Below are 17,932 nucleotides of genomic sequence, written 5' to 3' on the forward strand. Positions count from 1 at the left end.
TGATGATATGAATGCATGTGGACAAAGGACATGAGAAGTAATTATCCAAAAATGAGAACTTCCTCTGGGTGGGTAGTGAAGATGTGCTTCCAGAGATGGGAAAGAAGAGAGGCAATGAGAACAGCAAGAATTAAGGCTGAATTCTGTAGCAAGGGTGGAAATATTATTAGTTCTCTGGCGTGTGGTGAAGAATCTGTCCCCTCTGAATTTAGGAGGCCCTTTTATCTCTTCAGGAGGCCCTGGGTGGTACAAACGGTTTGGGCTTTACTACTAACTTAAAGGTTGGTGGTTCAAACCCACTCAGCAGCACCATGTAAGAAAGGCCTGGCAATCCACTTTGTAGATTACGGTCAAGAAAACCTTATGAAGCAGTTCTACTCAGCAACACATGGGGTCACCATGAATCAAAATAGACTCAATGGCAATGTCTGTGTGTGTGTGTGTGTGTATTATCTCTTCTCACCAAGGAGCGGTGGCCTTGGCGGTAGTAGGAGGGCAGGGTGGGGCTGCGGGGTCTACCTTGTAGTAGTCATACAGCAGGCCAAGAGCAGCAGCACTGTCCTCGTCACCATTAATACTCATCATCGCCTTGGTGGCGGCCGTCAGGGGATTTTCCAAATATGACTTCCAGGCTTCATCCTCACTGGTGTAGGCTCTTCGGGTATTGAATGGAGGGTCACTGGGCATGGGCACTAAGGCCACCAGTCGTTTATTACTGTGAAAGCAAGAGACATGTGAGGCTCATCATCAGAGCAGCGTTCCTACTAAATACATACATAATACGCTTATAAGCGTTACTTTGTACTTCTCACAGAATGTGGGGAAAGGGAATGGAAATGTAAAACTAAAGTGACTGTCATAGTTGCATTATAAAGCCACCGATTTATTTCTTCACGTCTATGAGAAGAAATAATGGTCTTTAAAAAGCAGTATAAATCAATCCTTTTCAAACTCGGTTTTCCACACCTGGTCATTGTAGAGCCAAGTCATTGTATGTAATTGTTCTTCATTAATGAATGCTACAAAGTAAGCCTGTGAGAGAGAAGTTTCATTTAATCTCTAAGTTCTAATTGAAAATACGTGCAACACATTAAATTTAATCAATATTTTAATGATCATTAAGAACTGTTCTATCTAGTTTAACCTATACTTGAAATTGCTAGTCAATTATAGACCAATCCAGATCTCTTAATTGAAGAAGGCAATGTAAGCCACTTTGCAAACAAAGCCTGTTACAAATATGCTATTTAATAAGAATACAAAGCAACAGTAATGAGACAGACTAGGTATGAATGTCAGTGTTGCCACAGGCCTCTACTACATTTAAATGATATGGAAGAGACAGGCTATAAAGGTCAACATGAAGAGTGAGGAGTGTATCTGGAGAATTTTCAATAGATACAGAAAGAGGTTGAAGTCCTTGATCCATTCTAACCAGACTAACCTTGGGTAAAGCAACCATTGACAAACAAGGCAATTTCTTAAGATGAGTGTGATAAATACTCAAATACACAAGGACCATGACAGTCCTCAGCTCCTCGTGTAGAGATTCCAGCTATGAAGCAAAAGGACCTGCAGGGGCTTTGACACTCATCTCTTTTGTTTATTCAATGAAACGGAACCAAAATGGAACAAAGAGACATTGTTTCAGTAACACGCATGTCTGCACATTGTAACATGATACAGACAAGCAAAGGCAACACTTACACTAACCAATGGAAACTCAGCAATCAAGTGCCTTCTGATGGCCATTCAGGTCTAAAAGGGGTCCGTTTTTGCTGACACTCATACAGGACTTCCCAACTGGTATATAGTCCCTACGCTTGCTTTGTGATGGAGACGTGGTGTGAACCTCAACAAAAGTCTATTGAGGGCCCTTTATTGTGCTGGCATGGTGCCATACACTGAAGAAAGGTCAAAAAATGACACTGATATGGTAAGGTATATTTAGGAATGGGGGTGGCTACATTTGTACAATGGAATTCTAGACTAGATGGCCTCTTGCCTGTTCCCATCGTTGCCGTTGAGTCAATTCCAGCTCATAGTGACCCTATAGGACAGGGAAGAACTGCCCCACAGGGTTTTCTAGGCTGTAATCTTTACAGGAACAGACTGCCACATCTTTCTCACACAGAGTGGGTTCAAACAACCGACCCTTTCAGTAAGTAGCTGAGCGTTTAAACACTGTGCCACCAGGGCTCCTCAGATAGCCTCTAGGCCCCTGATTGAGCTCTTATGTCAGTGGTTTGGTGGAACTGACCAGGGAAAAAGAGGGAATATTGATCCAATCGCAAATGAGTTGGAATAAAAGGGTATAATCAGGTTTCTGGTGGTAAAAGAGGAAAACCTTGGTGGAAGGAAGGACTTACTAACCATTACATAATGTGGCGATATGAAACAGCATAGGCCCTGCAATTGAGTCCCTGCTCGCCGCCTATAGTTGTGAAAAGCTGGGCAGATGTCGGGGCTTCGGTTTCTTCATGCCTTAAATACGGAAAGAAACGCCTGCCCTATGTGATTGTGAGAATTAAATAAAATAACTGACAAAACCAAAAACCAAGCCCGTTGCCATCGAGTTGATTCCAACTTACAGGGACCCTATAGGACAGAGAACTGCCTCATAGGGTTTCCAAGGAGCAGCTGGTGGATTTGAACTGCTGACCCTTCAATTAGCAGCCGAACACTTAACCACTGTGCTACCAGGGCTCCCTGGACAAAATAGGGATCGTAAACTGCATCCCCCCCCAAAAAAACCCCGGTTTCCGTCAAGTCAGTTCCAACTCATAGCCACCCTATAGGACAGAGTAGAACTGCCCCATAGGGTTTCCAAGGAGCGGCTGATGTATTCGAACTGCTGACCTTTTGGTAAGCAGGCAAGCTCTTAACCACTGTGCCACCAGGGCTCTGTTAATACACAGTGCTACACAAATAACAAGAATTATGGTCACTTGTATATTCTATACTCCTGTAAGGTTCATGGGTATATTGATTTTTTTGTAAAGTTGATTATAATGTAAAAGTGCTAAGATAATCACTAATTAAAGGAAAACTGAACTTGTTCATTTAACAATATCTCATAGTATTTATTGAGTCCCCAGTAGGTTCCAGGCATTGAGCTAGGTGCTGAGGATACAGTGGTGAGCAGGATGGGCACTGTCCCTTACCCCATACAGCTTGCAGTCCAGCGGGGAGAGAGCACAGCTATGACAAGGGTGATGCGAGTGAGAGGGAAGCCAAGGGTGTCTTGAGCATATACGAGCATATACTGGTTAGGGCACTAACCTAACCAGTGGATCGTGGAAGAAGCAAAGTGTTTGCAAACATCCGAAGGACAGGTAGGAATGTGCTGGTCAATGTTCAAATAGGGAGATGTGAGAAAAAATTTTTTTAAATGATGCAGAATAATGGAATTTTCTACAGAAGGAACAATTTGTATTCATTTTGGAGAGTCAGTAGAGAAATTTACATATTTTAATCTAACAGTAAAGTATCATTTCTATGCTGTAAAAAAATACTAACAGGATAGGGTTGGATTTGGAGATAGGAAATGTTGGTGGACTCCTATGAGAGAAACTCTATTAAGCAGAAGAAATGAGGTCTGGGAAGAGACAAGGTGTGCGAGGTGGTGGGCCCAGACTGTGACAACACCCCCGCCCCCTTGCACAGTTGTTTAGCTGGGGCCACCTTGGATGCCTGGTCTGCAGCCTTCACTTAGAGGGTGAAACAGAAGATTTTTGAACGCCAATCATTGCTCACGAAGTCTGGGCATCATCGAACACTTCCTAAGATGCTGTCCTATAGGAAGGAATCAAGAGCTTCATGTTATTTGCGGTGACCTTGCCATTGAGAAAAAGATGAGGATTTTATTCTCTTTCATGCTTGACAGAAGCACATACTTTTGTGGTGGTGGCAGGAGTGGGTGGGGAGTGTTTATCATAACACTCTGGCTCATTTCCAAAACTTTGGAAGGAAGCACCAAGCTGAAGGATAAGGGCCAATTCTTGATTTACATTAAGTAGGAGCCCTGGTGGTGCAATGGCTAAGCGCTCAGCTGCTAAATGAAAGGTTGGCGATTGGAGAGATTTTTCCTTGAGTTTTCCTACTTACACTCCGTGAGCCCTCCCCCGAGCCACCTGGATCGCTGATTTCATCTGTTCCCAGTACAAAAGTTCACTCAGATATTTAGAGGGTTCATTGGCCTTTCCTCTGGGGTGAATCTTTGCATGTCCAATGGAAAAATATATTCTCAGAAAGCACAACTTGACTATTTCTTTTAACATTTCTGACGGCCCAAGGGATCTTTTATGCTGTTTTCTCTGAGTAATGACTTTGTCTTTTTCTTTGTTGATTATAATCTCTCTGATACAGAGCTTTGTTGAATGAAGCTTGGTTTAATAAAAACAGAATAATCTCTCTGGTACACTGAGCAAAAACGTAGGAGTTGTAAAGAGAGGGGAGTTTTACAGAGCAACTTTAACGAAAGTCAGGAACACTTTTTTGAAGTTGAGTTTCATCCTTGCTGTTTTGGGATAGCAGTTTTTCCTCCGCTCGGGCCAGCTTTTTAAATATCCTTTGTGTAGCTTTAGGTGCGTTATGTTCTGAGTAGCCTCGAACACAGAGCTGTAAATAACTATAAACGTGACCCTTAGGTCCTCCTTCGGAGGAAAGTTAGAAGAGCTCCAGAGCATTCACAGTAATGCTAAGACCATGTTGTTGTTGTTAGGAGCCATCAAGTCAGTTCCGACTCATAGCGACCCCATTTACAACAGAACAAAACAGTGCCCAGTCCTGCACCATCCTCACAAAATTGTTGTTATGCTTGAGCCCGTTGTTGCAGCCACTGTGTCAGTCCATCTCATTAAGGGTCTTCCTCTTTTTCACTGACCCTCTACCAAGCCTGAGGTCCTTCTCCAAGGACCGGTCCCTTCTGATAACATGTCCAAAGTATGTAAGACAAATTCTTGCTATCCTCACTTCTAAGGAGCATTCTGGCTGAACTTCTTCCAAGACAGATCTGTTCATTCTTTTGGCAGTCCATGGTATATTCAAAATTCTTCACCAACACCATAATTCAAAGGCATCGATTCTTCAGATCACATATACTATATATATATATATATACATATATATATATATATATATATTTTCCTTTAATCCAACACTTCATTTTGTGGATGTTGGGGGGAAAGTTGAGAGATGAATCACTTGTGAAAGACATGGAGCATCTTAGGATCATATGCTTGAGATCTCACCAACTAGTCAACAAAGGCTCCAGATCACTCTGCCAGGGAAGACCCATCACCACCTCCTCTTCCTGTAGAGCGTTAATAAGGGCCTAATGCAGTGAGTGCTTTACAGGAAGAAGCATATGAAACTTAGCACATAACATCTTCACCTTCTGAAAATACATGTAATAATAGTAATTAAGGATACTTGTAACCACAGGGGCCTGGTGGCATAGTGGTTAAAGAGCTTAGCTGCTAACCAAAAGTTCAGCAGTTCAAATCCACCAGGCACTCCTTGGACACCCTATGGGACAGTTCTACTTCATCCTTTAGGGTTGCTATGAGGTGGAATTGACTAGATGGCAATGGGTTTGGTTTTGGGTTTGTAACCAAAACTAAGACAGTGAAGTCTTCACACAAATTATCACTTTAAATTTCTCATCATTCATTTCTTCCGTAAACCCTAGAAGGGCATTTGCTTATCTAGGGGAAGATGGTTTTAGAGTTGAGTAATTCTCAGTTTTAATTTCCACTCTGTCGATCATTGAATTTAGCTGAGTTACTTTACTTCTTTGTGTTTCCATTTTTGCATATGTATCTGGCAGAGTTGTTCTAAAGAAATAACTCAGAGATTTACCTATGAAATACCTGGCACATCACAGGTCTTCAATAAATAATAGTATTGCTTCTCCTTAGGATTGATTCTACTAATGATCTCTGCTCAAAATCCACTAGACTGTTCTCAGTTCTTATTCATCTTGAATTTTCTTGGCTGTTACTTATTTTGGTAAAATCTTGACTCATCTGACTTCCAGGACACTGTAATAATGTGGTTCTTTTCCTCTTCAGCCAACCATTCTTTCCTAATCTCTATCCTACCTGAGCTCTTCTTTCTTCTGCTCATTCCTTAGCCCTTTGCTCTTTCTTCTCCACTGCTGATTCTTATGGCTTTCACTGATCTGCTACCTTAGTGACTAACAAATGTGCATGCCTGAGAGTCAGTTCAGCATTTTGACACAGATGTCTTTTCTACTTAAACTCAATGAATCCAAAACTAAGCTGGTCATCATTTCTCAACTGGACCTCCTCACCATCATCCATCCCTGGTCATCAAGAGCCAAATCTTACATACTTGTTTAAAACTCAACTCTGGAGCTAGACTTCTTGTTAGGTGTCGCCATGTCAATTCCAACTCAAAACAACTGTATGTGACAGAGTAGAACTGCCCATCAAGTTTTATTGGCTGTAATCTTTACTGAAACTGATCACCAGGTCTTTCTCCCACAGAGCTGCTAGTGGGTTGGAACTGTCAGCCTTCCGATTAGCAGCTGGGTACTTAACCGTTGCACCACCAAGGCTCCTTGGAGCTAGACTGCCTGGATGCAAATCTTGGCTGCACCACTTACTAGCTGTGTAACTCTGGAGAAGTAGTTAATCTTTTTCTATGTATCAGTTTCCTCACCTGTAAAACTGGGATGTACCCTGAACTAGGGAAAATAACAATATCCACTTCTTGGTGCTTTTGTTAGAATTAAATAAGTTAGTGCTTAAAACAGTATAAAAGCTCCATAAATGTTAAGCTATTATTCCTTCCCTTTGTCCCTTACATGAGTCAGTCACTATATCCATCGTTACAGCTAAACCTGTCTTATCTCTTCATGCCTCCAACTACTTTCACTACACCAAGAAAGTGGCATTTCCAGCTCTTCAGACAGGGATTGGACTGGACTATGGGATGGAAAATGATACTGTTAAAGAGTGAGCTTCTTGGATCAAGTAGACACATGAGGCTCTGTGGGCAGCTCCTGTATGGAGGGGAGATAAGAGGGCAGAGAGGGGTCAGAAGCTGGCTGAATGGACATGAAAATAGAGAATGAAGGGAAGGAGTGTGTTGTGTCATTAGGGGGAAAGCAACTAGGAATGTATAGTAAGGTGTATGTAAATATTTGTATGAGAGACTGACTTCATTTGTAAACTTTCACAATAAAAGAATTTTTTTAAATCTAAAACAATAAAAATCATGGGAGAAAAAATAGGGACAATGCTAGGAGCCCTAATACATGGCATAGTTAGTAATAAAACATTACTAACAATGCACAAACAGAAGAAGAGAAACTAGGTAACTGAGAGCTCCTAAAAATCAAACACTTATGCTCATCAAAAGACTACACCAAAAGAGTAAAAAGACAACCTACAGCCTAGAAAAAAAAATTTTGCTATGACAAATCCGATCAGCGTCTAATCTCTAAAATCTTCAAGATACTGCAAAACCTCAACAACAAAAAGACAAATAACCCAATTAAAAAATGGGCAAAGGATATGAACAGGCACTTCATCAAAGAAGACATTCAAGTGGCTAACAGATATATGAGGAAATGTTCACCATCATTAGCCATCAGAGAAATGCAAATCAAAACTACAATGAGATACCACTTCACCCTAATAAGGCTAACATTAATCCAAAAAACACAAAATAATAAATGTTGGAGAGGTAGTGGAGAGACTGGAACACTTATACACTGCTGGTGGGAATGTAAAATGGTACAACCACTTTGTATATCAATTTGGCATTTCCTTAAAAAGCTAGAAATAGAACTACCATACGATATAGCAATCCTGCTCCTTGGAATATATCCTAGAGAAATAAGAGCCAACACACGAATGCATATATGCACACCCATGTTCATTGCAGCATTGTTTACAAAAGCAAAAAATGGAAACTACCCAGGTGCCTATCAACAGACAAAGGGATAAACAAATTATCATATATTCACACAATGGAATACTAAGCAACAACAAAGAACAATGATGAATCCGCAAAACATCTCACAGCACGGATGAATCTGGAAGGCATTATGCTGAGTAAAATTAGTCAGTCACAAAGGACAAATATTAAATGAGACTACTATTATAAGAACTCAAGGTAAACACAGAAGAAAACATTCTTTAATAGTTACGATGGTCAGGAGGGTGGTAGAGGGGAATTCACTAACTAGCTAGTAGACAAAAATTATCTTAGGTGAAGGGAAGGACAACACACAATACAGGGGAAACCAAAAGCTAAGAAATTTCCTGAACACTTCCAAACACTTCGAGGGACAGAGTAACAGAGGCAGTGGTCTGGGGACCATGGTTTCAGGGGACATCTAGATCAACTGGCATGACAAAATGTATTAAGAAAATGTTCTGCATCTCACTTTGGTGAGTGGTCTCTGGGGTCTTAAAAGCTTCTGAGCGGCCATCTAAGATGCATCAATTGGTCCCAACCCACTTGGAGCAAAGGAGAATGAAGAACAACAAAGACATAAGGAAAATATTAGCTCAAAAAACAAAGGGCCACATAAACCAGAGACTCCATCACCCTGAGACCAGAAGAACTAGATGGTGCCCGGGTACCTCCAATGACCACCCTGACAGGGAACATGACAGACAGTCCCTGACGTAGCAGGAGAAAAATAGGCTTTTCACATAAAAAGACCAGACTTAATGGTCTGACTGACTAATGGAATACCAGAAGACATGGCCCCTGGACTCATTTTTAACCCAGAAATAAAGTCATTCCCAAAGCCAACTCTTCAGACAAAGATTAGACTAGGCTATAAAAGATAATACTCGTGAAGAATGTGCTTCTTATTTCAAGTAGATATACTAAACAGGCAGCTCCTGTCTGGAGGCAGGATGAGAAGGTAGAAAGAGATAGGAGCTGGTTGAATGGATACGGGAAACTCAGGGTGGAAAGGGTAGTGTGCTGTCCCCTTATAGGGATTGCAACTAGGGGCACATAACAATATGCATATAAATTTTTGTATGAGAAATTAATTTGAGCTAAAAACTTTCACCTAAAGTACAATCAAAAAAAAAAGAAAGAAAGTGACATTTCACTAAACAAAAAAAGTCAGGAGCTCCCGTACATAGTCCACAGTCTTTGTCCTTCCTATACCACTTTCCCTGATCTGCCTTGGATTCCCAGCCTTCTTGGCTTCACCTACGATCTAGAACCCCTCCTCTCCAGCTTTGCCACTGGCTTTCTTTTAGAACTACCAATCCCAACATCATCCCTGAGTGCATTCACACACACACGCGCGCGCGCACACACACACACTTCCTTTATCTTGAGATCGGATGAATTCTTTTCTCCAAACTTCTTAACTTATATTCTAAGTCTTCAGCACTTAAGGTCTGGTTTTCATCCAAATATAGCTGATTCCTGACTTATGTGATTATATGAAAGAAAGAAAAGTCTATATTCAGAGCTTTAACAGTAAAGTTTCAAGACATGTCAATTATTCTTTCTATTGGAATCTTGGCATTTTCTGCATTAACAAGACAAGACTTTCAAATGGAAACTAAGGAACTAATCATTTCAACTAGGGTTAATCCATACCACAATTTAAATGCCAGTGATGTTAGTTATTTCACTGCTGGCTACTTTCAGTAATATCCCTCATTTTGGTCTTTGCTAGAGGCAAACCACAAGAGATAACAGGTACTTTCTATGTTAGAACAAGGGTTGAAATTTATTTAGGAAGTTTCTACTGTGCTGAGCACTTGCCTTTAATGACACTAACTTTTTGCCCTTGACCTAATCTGTAAAAAATTCAAGGGAAACGAAATTAATCCACAAGTCTGGGGTGATACTGGCAATCTTCACATTGAAGGTTATATCTGAGAGGAAGAGAGTATTCAATTAATTCAGTGAAAAGATCATGATGCTAAGTAGACATGTAAGACTATGTGGGCAACTCCTGTCTGGAGGAGAGATGAGAAGGCAGAGGGGGAGAGGAGCTGGCTGAATGGACACGGGGAATACAGGGTGGAGAGGAGGAGTGTGCTGTCTCGTTAGCGGGAGAGCAGCTAGGAGTACATAGCAAGGTGTGTGTGACTTTTTGTATGAGAGACCGACTTGATCTATAAACATTCACTTAAAGCACAATAAATGAAAATAAATAAATAGAATTATATATCCTGGTGAAAAAAAGATCATGATGCCCTCTACAATTCACAGTGAAACCTGTGAGAGCTGGAATTCCATGGGGCTGCCTTGTTTTTCCGTGTCTCACAAGATTTCCACCTTTGACAGGTTGCAGTCTTACCACTTTCTTATTGCTCCTTTTAGTAGAAAATATTTGAGTTTTCCTTCTCTGGCAGGTTTCTACCTTACACAGGTTCTGGCTTTTGCAGGTTTTACTGCATAATAACACACTGTTCTTAAAAATAATAAACTGTAAAACAAAATGTCTACTGAAATTAAAATAGCTCTTTTTTAAATATTTGTTTTTGTTAGTTGCCTCTGAGGCAATTCCAACTCATGGAGACCCCATGTGTGCAGAGTAAAACTGCTCCATAAGGTTTAAAGATTCTGACCTTTCAGAAGCAGATCACCAGGCCTGTTTACCGAGGCGCCACTGGGTGGGTTTCACTTTTCCAAATAGTCTTCAATAATAATAAACCAAACATACTTTGGCTAGTAGTCAAGCATTTAACGGTGTATGTCACCCAGGGACTCCTTTTTAGATACCAAAAAACCCAAACCAAACCCACCACCACTGAGTCAATTCAGACTCATAGCAACCCTATAAGACAGAGTAGAACTGTCCCATAGGGTTTCCAAAGATGAAATCTTTACAGAAGCAGACTCACACATCTTTCTCTCTCGAAGCAACTGGTGGGTGTGAACCACCGACCTTTTGGTTAGCAGCCAAGCTCTTAACCACTGCACCACCTAGGCTCCTCTTTTTAGATACTCTGACTGCAAATTGCTAGACCCATTGATGATGCTTAATCGATCTTTCTCTCTTCCAATTTCTGTCTCCCTCTTGTTGCGTGTCACTTTGCTAGTACCCTAAGCTTGTGTTTGGCCCACCTATTAAGTAATCCAGAACTGAGAGGATTAGAGGTATGATTAAGGAGCTGCAGGAAAGACACAACACAAAGCACTAGGAAAATAATAAATAATAATAAGGAGAAAGATGTCACAATGGAGAGTAGAAGGAAAAGGACCAGAAAATGGAGATATGTTTAGAAATTGCAACATATGAAACAACTGAAATTGGTTAGTGCATGTGTGCACAGATACACCAAAGTCGAAAATGTTACCAATGATTATAAGTAAATCCTTACTTGCTCCTGTATACTTTTGTCACTTTTCCAAAACGTCTTAACCAAACACGTTTATTGAACACCTATCATATACCAGATAGTGTTCTAAACACCTTCCATGGGTTAACTCATTTATTCTTCACGATAACCTTAAAGTTAGTTATGGTTGTCATGCCCTATATACGGGTAAGGAAATTGAGAAGAGGGTGCTAAGCAACTTACCCAAGGTCACACAAAGAGTCAATGTTAGACCAGGATTGCATCCCAGAACCTGAGCTCTTAAGTGTACTTTTCTTAGACAATTCCTTAATATGATCTACTTCCATAAACAGAAAAAAATTTTTACTGAAAAAGGATGAACTAGGAAACCAATAGGATACAAGAGACAAGTACGACAGGATTTCTCACATGGAAGTAAATGAGAGGATGGGCAAATTCAGAGTAATAGCAAACTGTACAAGAAGGAAGCCTGTAAGCTCCCTGAGGACAGACACAATGTGGTTAAATTATTTGTAAAATTTCAAGGTGCCAGAACATTCCGCAGGGTACATATCAGGCAGGCGGCACATATTTTTTAAATTCAGGCTCATAGCACCCCTATAGGACAGAGTAGGACTGCCCCATAGGGTTTCCGAAGCTGAAATCTTTAAAGAAGCAGGTTCCATATCAATGTGTGGAGTGAAATCTTTACAGTAGCAGACTGCCACTCCAGTGTGTGGAGTGAGGGGTAGCAACTTCTCCTCACTCATCTTTAGTCTCACATAGTTAAAGGCCATCTATTTTTAAATGTTCCATGAAAAAGTGTTATCAAATAATCACAGGATAGAAATATAAATTAAACAAATAGGAAATATGGAAAATACAATTTTAAAAGAAGAATTTATTTTATAACCATTAGCTTTAAAAATTAAAAAGAAGTTCAGTTCTTCTGAAACCATATAGTGCTCAAATCTCTAGCAGTAAAAAATAAAACACAAAAGTCCCTTAAAAGCCTGCAAGACTGACTTCCATTTCAAAACCATTTCACGTGTTTACCTCTCCTCCAACAATTTCCCTGAAGTGAGAGAAGTAATAATGTTCATAGCTAATGTAGAAAACAAACTGCAGTGCAATTCTGGAAGATAGAAAGCAGAAGAGATTGGAATAAAGGAGAAACCAGAGTAGAGAAGTTTGCACCCCAGCATTGGTACAGGAGGGGCAGTACGTAAGTGAAAAATGGTTTTCCCACTCAGCCAGGAAAATTGTAACTTAGAGACTTCAGGATCCATGGACAAGCCAGGCTCTGTAGTACGGAGTAAATGCCTAAAGTAACCTTCAAAAAAAAAACCAAACCGATTGCTGTCGAGTCAATTCCGACTCATAGCTACTTCACAGAACAGACTAGAACTGCCCCATAGGGTTTCCAAGGATGTAATCTTTATGGAAGCAGATTGCCACACCCTTCTCCCTCGGAGCAGCTGGGGGTTCAAACCACCAACCTTTCAGTTAGCAGCCTAGCGCTTAATCAGTGCACCACCAGGGCTCCTTTGATGTAACTTCAAGCTACCACAAATGGTAACAGAGGAAAGACATTCTGCTCAAAACAGCAGCAAAATCCTCTAACGTGTTCAACACCCACCTTGTCCCCTTGACTCTCACTTCTTCAGTGTACCCTCAGTGGATGTGGCCAGTCCTTTCATTTAAGAGAGGGGACTCCCCTGGGAACTGTGAGTTCCCCTCTGCTAATAAACCCCTGCCAGCTTTGAAAAGTGATCAATCTAACTAACTCTTCATTTTTAATATGAGAACTAAGAATCACCATACATTTAAAGAAACCTTACATGAACGAAAGAAGCTCCAAGATGAAAAAAGCAGCTGATTCATAAGGAAAAATAATGAAGGCTAAATACAGAAAATAATGTTAAAAAAAGGTGGGGGGCATTGCATCTACAAGGCAAATGCAGGCTGCTATGCAGAGGAAACAATCAGAAAAATGATACATAAATTTTATTGTAAAAATAAGTTTTTATATGAGGGCTGAATAGATCATGAAGAAATGAGTTATTGATCTGGAAGACCAAACCAAGGAATTTTCCCAATTTTTAAAGAGAAAGAAGAGAGAGAGAGAGAGAAAAGAAATTATGAGATAAAGTTAAAAGGTGTAGAGAATACTTTCAGGGATATGATGTTGAACTAATAAGAGTTTCAGAAGAAAGCAATGAAAAGGATGAAAATGAAGAAATAATAGATGAAAATGTCCTCCAGTTGAAGACAAGCTTGAATCTACAGAATGAAAAGGCCTAGAAAAGATAAAAAAGGTTGTAAAAAGCAATACAACTCTCCATATTTGGTGAAATTCCTGTGTTAAAGGTCAAGTAGAAAATGTGACGAATACCTGGGGGGAACGAAACAGATGCATCACTGAATGCTGCAAGATAAGGCAGAGGGACTCGAGCCTAGAATTCCACACCCGGCAGTAAGTCAGCTAAGTGTGATGGCAAAATAAAGACATGTTGGAACATGCAAGGGTTCAAAAACTATTCTACTCACCCCTTTTGAAAGAATTATTCTTTGATTCAAAATAAAAAAAGGCACACATGGATGGAGAAGAAAAGTGATATAGCAGACGTTATCAAATAAACCAGAAAAATGTTATATTTTAACTAAAGGCTGATTATAGATAGTGAATTTTTGCCACTCTTAAGATTCTTAAAGATAATACTAAACGAGAATGAAATGCCTGAGAGGTGAGGGGAGAGTGGTTGTTTAAAAAGTATGCCAAAGATTTTGCTCTGTATGAAGGGAAAGCACCTTCATAGGTAATGATAAATGTCTGATATTGATAGAAAATGTAAGTTGAAATATGCTTATTAAAAATTCAGTGGTACAAAACGACTAGGACAGAGATAACATGTAGGAAATCTTGAGCAGAAATTCCCACGGTATTATGGGTTACAGACCCTCTCCTAATAGTCTCGCAGATACTTTCAGTGGTTCTGTGAGCTCAAAACTATTTTCATAATAATAAATATCAAAACCAAAACCAAAACCAAACCCGTTGCCTTTGAGCTGATTCTGACTCATAGCAACACTACGGGACAGAGTAGAACTTCCCCATAGGGTTTCCAAGACTGTAATCTTTATGAAAACAGACTGCCACATTTTTCTCCCCAGGAGCAGCTGGTAGGTTCGAACTGCTGACCTTTCAATCAGCATCCAAGTGCTTAACCACTGCACCACTGAGGCTCCTTTTCATAATAATACTAAGACATTGTTTGCCTTATTCACCGTGTTGACATTTGCACTAGTGGTGCAAAAGCAATGGTGGGTAAAACTTCTGGTTTCTTACATAAATGGAAACACTGGCGTAGTCTACATCAAGGACCAATGTACTGTCATTATGTCATTGTATTCTTATCCCCACACACTCACGGTAAAAACAAAATGCTAGTATTACATAAGAATGTCTTTCATGAAGCTGTAAAAAAAATAATTTCATTAAGTCTCAAAAAGATATTCATCTTTTTAATCTTCTGATGCATACTGAAGTACAACGATGGCCTTAAGGAAAAGTCCTCGTGCAACTGTTTGAGTTAAAGCAGAACCAGGTGCTTTGTTCATGGAGCTCCATTTTTGTATGAAAGAATACTGACCAGCAAACTATGGTTTCAGACTTGGGTGTTGGCAGACATTTTCTCAAAAATAAACCAAGTGTAAGCCTATCACTTCAGGGAAACAACAGACAGTATTTTTTGCCAATGATAAAATTAAACATTTCAAGCAAAAATTCAAATTTTTGACAACCCGAATCCACCGCCATTGATGGACAACTTCCTAACACTTAGATCTTCTGATGAGATGGACAGAGAGGTAAATGAGTGTGATTTAGGGGTTTCCTCTGTGTGTATCCAGAATTCTTGAATTCCCTTCCTCTGCTCCACACTCAGCCTGCTCACAGAAACCTTGTGCAATTCTCCACCTCAAAGCACCTTTCTCGCTTCACCTGGATGGAAAAGCTCCCCTTGATTCCTTTTATGAATAAATTTCTACTTCTTTGTGAAACCTCCCAATCTGAGCCTATTACCAAAAAGCTTACTCAAAAGAGAAATGAAAGTCAAAAAGCAACTCACATTTCATGCAATTTAAATTCCAAAACTACTGAGACCTACATATAATCTATATATTTATGTATTTGTAAGGATTGTCAATGGCCCGAGGTAGTTTGTTTTGATGTTGATGAGTAATCTTGTTGCATGTAAGCACTGAAAGAAATCTTCATGATCATCAGCCTGCACACTCCTTTTGTTTCACAAATGGGGAAACTGAGGTCCAGAGATATCACACCATTTCCCAAGGATTACACAGTATCTTTGTTAGTATTGAAATGGTTAGGGGCTAGGTTACTGGAAGACACGTGTACTGTTGGCTAATTTGTGATGCTCTGGGGACAGATAAGCACTCTTCCATTTAAGGATAAAATGAAAGTTAAATGCATCCGAGTCACTGCTGAGGAAGGCAGTGAGTTTCTGTTCATGGTGACGGGAAATTGGGTAACAATTATGGATGATGGTTGTACAACATGATTATGTATTTGATATCATTAAATCGTATACCTGAAAAGTGTTGAATTGGCAAATGTGTTTATATATATATATATATATTTTACAACAATTTTAAAAAGAAACTGTTAAAAAAAAAAAAAAAAAAAGCCCTCCCTCCACCCATACTCCCTGCCCTTAATTCCCCTCTGGGTTCATTGAGCAAAGCTTCACTGAGCTCCTGCTGTGTGGCAGGCAGTGATCTGGGGCAGGTGATACAGAGCGGATCAAGCAAGAGAAGCCTCTGCTATTAGGGAGTTTACATTCTAGTAAGAATTTTCACTTTCTCATTTATTCTTTTGTTCAAGTAATCATATCACCGGAGCTTCCTCTCGAAGATAACAAAAATCTCATCCCAGTCTTCAAACTTTGAGGACTTTTTTTCATAGAAGGCTCTGATATCAGCCCAGGTTATCATTAAGTGCTTGGCTGCTAACCAACAGGTTGGTGGTTTGAATCTACCCAGACGCTCTATGAGAGAAAGACCTGGCAATCTGCTTCCATAAACATTACAGCCAAGAAAATCTTATGGGGCAGTTCTACTCTGTTACATGGGGTTGCTATGAGTCAGAATCAACTCAATGGCACCCAACAACAACAGAATGATATAATAGAAAATTTTATCATGTAAGGTATGTTTTTTCATATACTTGCATCATTGCTATATATAAACCTTGAAAATTAATTAAGATAGCATTCTTTCAACAGATCTTAACTGAGCATCTACTATGTGGTGCTATTGCTCTGAGAACTGGGATACAGTGATGAAAAAGGAAGACAGAACCTCTTTCACACAGAAATGCATAATGGCAGATTGAGGCAAGTGTTATGAAGGAAAAGCACAGGGCGCTGTGAGAGAATGTGTCACAGGCAATATTGCAGCACCTATGAGCACGTCACAGAGCTCCAGCTACAGAGAACATCATCGGCCGAGAGCCCCAGCGCTGAATCTATCACATCTGTGTGGAGGCCATGCTTCCCCCATGGGATCCTCCCAGCCAGTAATTGTTAGAGGCAGGAATACTAAGACAGGCCCATTCTTGGAGATGGGACTCCACCGATGGCTGTATTTGGCTTAAAGACTCCCTGATGGCCTGGCCAGGCCATCTTCGGACTGCACACAGTTTTGGATACTTCAGCTCTGCTAAAACCTGCTCAGCATCACAGCAACAGGCAAGCTTCCACAGTCTGCACATGAGGTGCCTTGGCCAAGAATTGACCCTGAGTTTCCCACATGGAAGGAGAGAGCCCTACCCCAGAACCACCACTGCCCCTAAATTAACTTTACTATATAATTAAAAAAAATTTTTTTTTTTTTTTAATAACGTTGACCTAACACAAAAATGCTGGGGAAAAAAAAAAAAAAAAAAAACACTTAAATTTTGGCTTGGATATTAGAATCTAGGTGGGCTTCTTTGGGACCTATCAGAAAAATAAGAACTAATTCCTTGTATTTCTTCATCTGGACAATAATCAGAAGACCTCAAGTTTATTCTTCTGGCCTTAGATCTGTCCTTGAAGTTAAAAATATTTTAACTAAAAATTGGTTCTCAACAGTGAAAAGAAGAAAAAAAGTTTTTAGTTTTATATGTATATTTTACATGAATGTATGTGTATGTGTACATATACACATATCTTTATATATACATACATGTGTGTACTACATACCTAGGGTTGGAAGGAGATATGTGTGATATGGATATGATATAGATATAGGTATAGCAGTACGGAAAGAAAGAGGCAAAAGAAAAGGAAAATGGAAGAAGGCACATAAAATCCCCACTGTGCATAACATGATATGGAGTCCCTGGGTGGTGCAAATGGTTAACTACTCGGCTGCTAGCCAAAAGGCTACCCAGAGGCACTTGGGAACAAAGTGATCTACTTTTGAAAAATTAGCCATTGAAAACCCTGTGGAGAACAGTTCTACTCTTACACACATAGGGTCACCATGAGTTGGAGTTAACTGGACGGTACCTGGTTATGCATCTATATAAATTACAGTATGCACGTATGTAAAGGAGGCCTGGT

At 40.0% G+C, this 17,932-nt stretch overlaps 1 protein-coding gene across 3 annotated transcripts in view; it reads right to left on the bottom strand.

The window, feature by feature from the left end:
• The window catches only part of GRHL2 (grainyhead like transcription factor 2), a 164,780-nt gene that overhangs the window by 110,716 nt on the left and 36,132 nt on the right, over positions 1-17,932 (bottom strand). For all 3 annotated transcript variants that reach the window (XM_049853820.1, XM_049853819.1, XM_049853818.1), the window contains exon 2: positions 520-715. In XM_049853820.1, the coding sequence (XP_049709777.1) occupies positions 520-687 (168 nt within the window). In that variant the 5' untranslated portion in view covers positions 688-715. The remainder of the gene's footprint in view (positions 1-519; positions 716-17,932) is intronic.

Source organism: Elephas maximus, chromosome 15 (genome assembly GCF_024166365.1).
Source record: "Elephas maximus indicus isolate mEleMax1 chromosome 15, mEleMax1 primary haplotype, whole genome shotgun sequence".
NCBI lineage: Eukaryota > Metazoa > Chordata > Mammalia > Proboscidea > Elephantidae > Elephas > Elephas maximus.